Here is a 6,334-nt window from a genome sequence, read left to right on the forward strand (position 1 = left end):
TTTTTTGTGTCCTTGTGTGCGCCCTTTGACCCCAGAGGGGTGGGGGCTCTTCTTCATCTGACCGTGATGCTGTAACACTATTGGCTTACAGTGGTGCTGCTCTTCTTCTTTAACACTGCTTGCCCCTCCCACTGGACTACTACTACCAATCCTGCTGCTGCTGCCTCTCTTGGGCCCGCCCCCTCACGTAGCCGTCTGGCAATGTATGGGTGACCCACGAGGAAATGGAGACCATGGCTGCCCCCTCCAAAACGGTTAGTCTCCTCTTCCTCTTCCATCCTCTGGGTCTCTCCTGTCTGCTTTCACTAGGGGGGCTGTGTGTGTCTGCGGAGGGGGAATTTTAACATGGCTGTACACACACACAAACATATAGATGAAGAAGGTCTGCAGACTGTAGAGTTGTATACCATGCAAGCATCCTTACACTGTTGCTCTCTCACAAGCTTTAGGCAGTTGACAAGACCGATGGTGATTCGGTCAGATTGTGAGATTCTGTCAATCCGTCCGTCGATCCATCTTCACAACAGTCCAATTGTCCAGCGGTGTTTCGTTTGTCCTTTAGCTGTGGGAGGAGAACTACTCTTCCCCCACAGCCACTAGTCTCCAGCTGTCACTGAAGACAGATAGCATGTTACGTGTGAGACAGACTCCTGAGTCCTGGATCTGGCCCCTCAGCTGTTTGCTCCTCATGCCAGTAATCTCTCCTGAATGTCCGGCTCAATGAGGCTAATAGCGAGCTCTGCTCTGTTGTATGGAAGTCAGTAGTGATTGGCTGAGGAGAGAGGCCCCCGTCTGGGCATTATTGGTGCCGGATCGGTTCTAATGCGCCAGCTCCAATCTCCGAGCCAGATGCAATCTGCTAGAACTGGACAGGACTGCGGGGGTAACCTTGTTACACTTCCTCAGGGCCCCATTCACAAGTCAAAAGGAAGGAAATTGTTTTTCCCCCCTCTCTAAAATTTGGTTCCTACTCCCATAAATTGTCTTCTCCAACTTTGGATGGATCATATCTCATGCATATTTAAACCGGCTCCACATTATTGGCTTGAAACGATATTAAAACTTGCACCAGACCTTGACAGAGAATGTTCTGTTCTGTTAGAGAAACAGTTAGGGGAGTTTGTGCTCGTAATTATTCCTCTGATAACAGATAGATTACAGTAGTTAAAGGAGCCAAAATCCAGACCAAAATAGTTTTTGTTTGTCAGTGAATAATTCATTTTTTGTGTTATTTCCCTTTAATGGCCAACAACAGAAGTCTGACTCTGAGGAAGGAAGCTGGGCACAGGTGAGGAACGGGCTAGCTTGCTCTATATTTGATCTTTGCAGTTCCTTTCACGTTACTGAAAACGTCAGTGTTTGTAACAGTGTCGAGAACATCAAGTCACATTCATTTCTACACAGTAGGCACATCCAAAAACAACCCAGTTAACCAAAGAGCTTTAAAATAAGTAAAAAAAACAAAAAACAAAAGTGTTCTGCTGCTGTGGTCGTTAAGACTCTGGCGTACGGCGACATGAACCACGAGTGGATCGGAAACGAGTGGCTCCCGAGCCTGGGCCTTCCTCAGTACCGCTCCTACTTCATGGAGTGTCTGGTGGACGCCCGCATGCTGGACCACCTCACCAAGAAGGACCTGAGGGTGCACCTGAAAATGGTGGACAGCTTTCACAGGTACAGCAACATCCACACCACCGCACGGCAACACGTCCGGGTCTTTCGTTGGCTTGCGTGTTGGAGTTACCGCGGAGGAGTTGACTGTGTTTCTGTTGCTAAGGAAGTATCCGTTGCCAAGTAAAAGGCGTGTCCGTGTGTCTGTAGGACGAGTTTGCAGTACGGCATCATGTGTCTGAAGAAGCTGAACTATGACAGGAAGGAGCTGGAGAGGCGCAGAGAGCACAGCCAGCACGAGATGAGAGGTACTGGGAAGCCAGGAGATGTCTACCCCCGTGACTGACTTGACCTTTGACTCTCTGTGTATTAACACGGCCAACCAGTGTGGATTCCCCATGTGACTCACAAATGTACAAAGAGAACCATATGGTAGGGTATTTTATATGTTCCTGTATGATGGTGTGCGTGTCCAGACGTGTTGGTGTGGAGCAACGAGCGCGTGATCCGCTGGATCCAGAGTATCGGTCTTAGAGACTACGCCAACATCCTGTTGGAGAGTGGAGTGCACGGTGCCCTAGTCGCCCTCGACGACAACTTTGACTACGTCAGCGTGGCACTGCTCCTTCAGATCCCCAACCAAAACACTCAGGTCGGAACACACATGCTCATAGCGCACACACACACACACACGCAGGTCAGATACACACACGATCCTTTGTATTCAGGAAGTCTGATCAATCATTAGAAGCAGTTACTGCTGTTACCTTTATCCATGACACGTGAAGAACATCCTTTCCGCAAAATACATGCTTTGCTCCTCCCAAACAGTACATCATTTCTGAACTCACTCCAAATCCCTCCATTGTCCGTGAGCGGAGACAGTATGAAGTGTTAGTGAAGTGCTGTGCCGTTTCCCCCCCTCCCCCTCCCCCAACAGGCACGTCAGATTCTGGAGAGAGAATATAATAACCTGCTAGCACTGGGCACTGACAGGAGACTGGACGAGGTGAGTGACACCTGTCACCCGCACTACTGGCCCCCGCCCCGCGGTTACCATGGGTGACAGGCCGTGACAGACAGACACACCTGGGTTTGTTGTCAATCGTTTCTCCCACCTGTTCTGTTCCCACCTGTTGACACATCAGAGGCTGTTTATCACATGAAAACAGCATCTTTAACAACTTTTAAAACCACAAACCATAGTTGTGCTTTTGTTTTTCCCGAATACTGACTGCTCTGAACTACGGTTGGTGTCCAGGGGGGGGTTTTAACCGGCTGTTCGTGTGTGTCCCTATGTCAGTGTGATGAGCGGGACCTGCGGGGGCCGTCGTGGCGGAGGCAGTTCCCCCCCAGGGACGTCCACGGGATCAGCATGATGCCGGGCTCCGCGGAGACGCTCCCAGCAGGCTTCCGGCTCACCACGTCTGGACACTCCCGCAGATTACCCCCTGAAGGTGAGAGCCCCAGGACTACCCCCTCCCCCACACACACACACACACACACACCTCGTCACTGGTTAGGACCCCACCCCCTCATGTACCATAGGTGTACATGTCCACAGATGACAGGTTGATATACTGTATGTTGCACAGTGCTGTTCAGAGGGCCGTGTTGGGAGGGTTTTATGATGAAAGCCAACTTGATAGCTCCGTTTTCAGCACACTCTCTCCCCTCCCTCCGGCAAGTTCTGACTGTGTTTCTGTTATTCCCCCTGACTGCCGCTCTGCAGTTCTCTATGAGGCCTTGGACGACAGTCCTGACGACATGTATTTGGACTGGTTTCAAGGTCAGATATATAAATACTGCATTCCCAGTGGCACCGGGGGCCCCTGCAGGGCCTGGGGGCCCCTTCTGACTCCAATGATGTCCCCCCCTACCCCCGTTAGTGCTGCCCACACTCCCCAATGTACCTGCTCTTCGTGGTCTTGACATTAACTGTCCTCTCTCTCTTTCTTTCTTTCTCTCTGTCCTCAGTGCCCAACACCAAGGGTGGTCCTTATGTTTGGCAGGATTATTAGTGATATGGTTTGACGGTCAGTTACATTAGAACTAGTGAGCTACTTAACGCTGGTTTAGGTGTCAGCTAAGTGATAATACCTATCACCTTGGGACAGGGACTAGCTGCTGGTACACCCTTGAAGTTTATGCAGTTACTTGGCTAAACAAAGGATGTGAGCTATGTAAGTGGCCTAGAAACAGGAGGTTTTTACATAGAAAAACGCAAAGTCTTCAGAAACTTCCAGTGTGTGTTTGTGTGTTGCCCCACCTCGCTCCCTCTCCGCTGTTAAAGGAGGACTCGGGTCTCAAATCTTTCTTTTTGATAGAAAGAAAAAAAAAAAAAGGATGAAAGGTGTATTGGAACTTGAGTTTGTGATTGTGGTCAGGCTAGGAGGTCAAGGTTTTGCCCTGCACCATACAACTCTGAATGCAACACCAGCCCGACACAGGAACACACAGGTTCCAATACATGAAAGGATGACATCAGACGTTCGGGTTTAGACACAAGTTCTCCTTTAACAATGTGCTCTGACCCTGTGTTCTGACACTGTGCTCTGAAACCGTGTTCTGACCCGATGTGACTGGACCTTCTTCCTGTGCCCCTTTCTCTCTGTGGTTCCTGGTGTAGTGTACCCAGAATAACACAGGGGCTCCCTTCATAGGTGTGATTCACTCAAAACGAGCCCACACTTCTCCTTTGAGTGTGTGATGCAGTGTGTCATCGCTTGGCTAGCTGGTGGACATTTTCACTAACCTCGTTCTTGTGTGTGTGTGTATTTCAACCGGTCCAAAGTCCGTTTTTTGTTTGTTTTTGGTGCAGATCCAAATTGAATAAGTCTACAGAGTGTCTTTAGATCTGATTTTGTGTCAGTTGTTCTGGGTGTACAGTAAATTGGAGAGCTTAACCTGCTGAAGCCAGGAGAGAACCTGAGGCGTCTGACTGATTGCTGCTCTCTGTCTCCCCCTGCAGCCGGACCATCAGCAGTACAGCGCCTGGACAGCTCCACAGTAAGGACCTACTCTTGCTGAGGGAGAGAGAGGGACTACGAGCTGTGAGTGGAACGCACATAAACTATGTCCTTGAGTAATTAGAAGGGGGGGGGGGAGGAGACAGGGGTAACTTGCATAGTGGGGAAACCTACGCTCGTTTGGAGAGCTTGGCAGGTTTTTAAGGTGCTGTGTTTGCCAGGAGATGAGACAGATGACTGGACAGCCACACAGTCTGTACAGAGCAGCTGGCAGCGCACACTGTCTTCTCCTCCTCTCCAAGAGAGAGAGCTACAGCTGGTTCAGGACTGACAGAAATGGCAGGGCTTCTCAGAGAGGCACACATCAGAAGCTGTCGATTCCATGGAACACCATCTGTGACAACCTTATAAACAGGAAAACCCATATTTGATCCATTACTTGTCATTTTCGATGACTGCTCTGAAGCATGTTTGTTGGCTGGGCTGATTCTAACCCATGTGTCCTGTTCCAGGTCCAGACGCTGCTGGAGTTGCACCCTGAAGCTGCTGGAAAAAACAAAGTCTGACGATGCACACTGCCAAGAAGCGACTGCCCCACCACCTTACCCTCACCCCCCCCCCCCCTTAAAAAAAAGAAAGAGAAAGACGGAGGTGGGGGCCAAAAGAGAGGGTTGGACCCCCCTGCCAAGTCACCCCTCCTCTACAGTTAAATGCCAAGAATCCCCCCCCCCCCCCCCCCCCCCATGTGGGCACCAGCTGTTGGTGCTAACCCCTCTGCAGGTTGTCCTGTTGTCACCCTTTGTACCTTTTACATATACAGAAACTTCACTTGTCGGAAACATAGCGTTACTGTGTAATTTCTTCTACCCGAGATATGTGTAGGGTTATATGTAAATTAATATAAATATGACGTTTTTTTAATATATACACACATCTATGTAAAAAAAAAAAAAAAAAAAAGATATTCAGAGTTTGTGCATATAACTTTGCCTACCCTTCTCAATGTCACGATTCAAATATGCTGCTCTTTGAACATTTTCCTCCGAGCACGCCCCTCCCCCACCTTGAGAGACCATTTTGTACATACTGTTATTTTTTCATCTCGTTGAGGAGGTCGATGTTGAATGGGGACGGTTCGGTACATTTAGTCATTTAGCAGACGCTCTTATCCAGAGGTACCTCCAGAGAGGGGACGTTGGACGGTCATACTGGCGAGGACGTGGCGTGTGACATCCTACATACCTTCAACATCGACCCCACATTCCTTAGGTTGTTCGCTCATTCATACATTCTCAGAGGATCCCATTTCATGAACACAAGAAAAGTAGGAAACCACTGTGGCACCTACTAACGTGACAAGCACTTTGATACAACAGGCTCCACTCTGGACCGGCACTGCCAAGGACACTCAATGAGGCGCTAAATGACGCGCACTCCAGACCACGGAGAACAACAGTCGGACGTCGTTCTGTTAACCACGTTACCTTGACAACGGGTCCAGGCCATACAGCAACATATGTAGTAACTTGAACGCACATACACACTAACACAGCCAAGCTGGCCTTTTGTTTTGCCCCAGAGGTGTAGAAGCCTCTGGAACTCACCCACCTTATCAGCAGAAATAACTGAAAGACATCAGCAGCTCCCTGTGTGCGTAGAGTGTTTACGACCATGTGGAATTGAGGTGAATTTAAAAACCTGTTGCTTGCTGTGATTTTTTTTTTTTTTTTTTGGGGTGTAACTATTTTTTTGTC

The 6,334-nt window shown here is 49.2% G+C and overlaps 1 protein-coding gene across 1 annotated transcript in view; it reads left to right on the forward strand.

Annotated features, from left to right (window-relative positions):
• ppfia2 (PTPRF interacting protein alpha 2) overlaps positions 1-5,205 on the forward strand; it is a 105,196-nt gene extending 99,991 nt beyond the window's left edge. The window contains exons 23-32 of the mRNA XM_047022729.1: positions 192-254; positions 1,256-1,288; positions 1,499-1,674; positions 1,822-1,919; positions 2,088-2,263; positions 2,552-2,620; positions 2,915-3,068; positions 3,344-3,400; positions 4,583-4,664; positions 5,093-5,205. Coding sequence (XP_046878685.1) covers positions 192-254; positions 1,256-1,288; positions 1,499-1,674; positions 1,822-1,919; positions 2,088-2,263; positions 2,552-2,620; positions 2,915-3,068; positions 3,344-3,400; positions 4,583-4,641 — 885 coding nt within the window. The 3' untranslated portion in view covers positions 4,642-4,664; positions 5,093-5,205. The remainder of the gene's footprint in view (positions 1-191; positions 255-1,255; positions 1,289-1,498; positions 1,675-1,821; positions 1,920-2,087; positions 2,264-2,551; positions 2,621-2,914; positions 3,069-3,343; positions 3,401-4,582; positions 4,665-5,092) is intronic.
• Positions 5,206-6,334: the final 1,129 nt, after the last annotated feature.

Source organism: Hypomesus transpacificus, chromosome 7, assembly GCF_021917145.1.
Source record: "Hypomesus transpacificus isolate Combined female chromosome 7, fHypTra1, whole genome shotgun sequence".
Lineage (NCBI taxonomy): Eukaryota > Metazoa > Chordata > Actinopteri > Osmeriformes > Osmeridae > Hypomesus > Hypomesus transpacificus.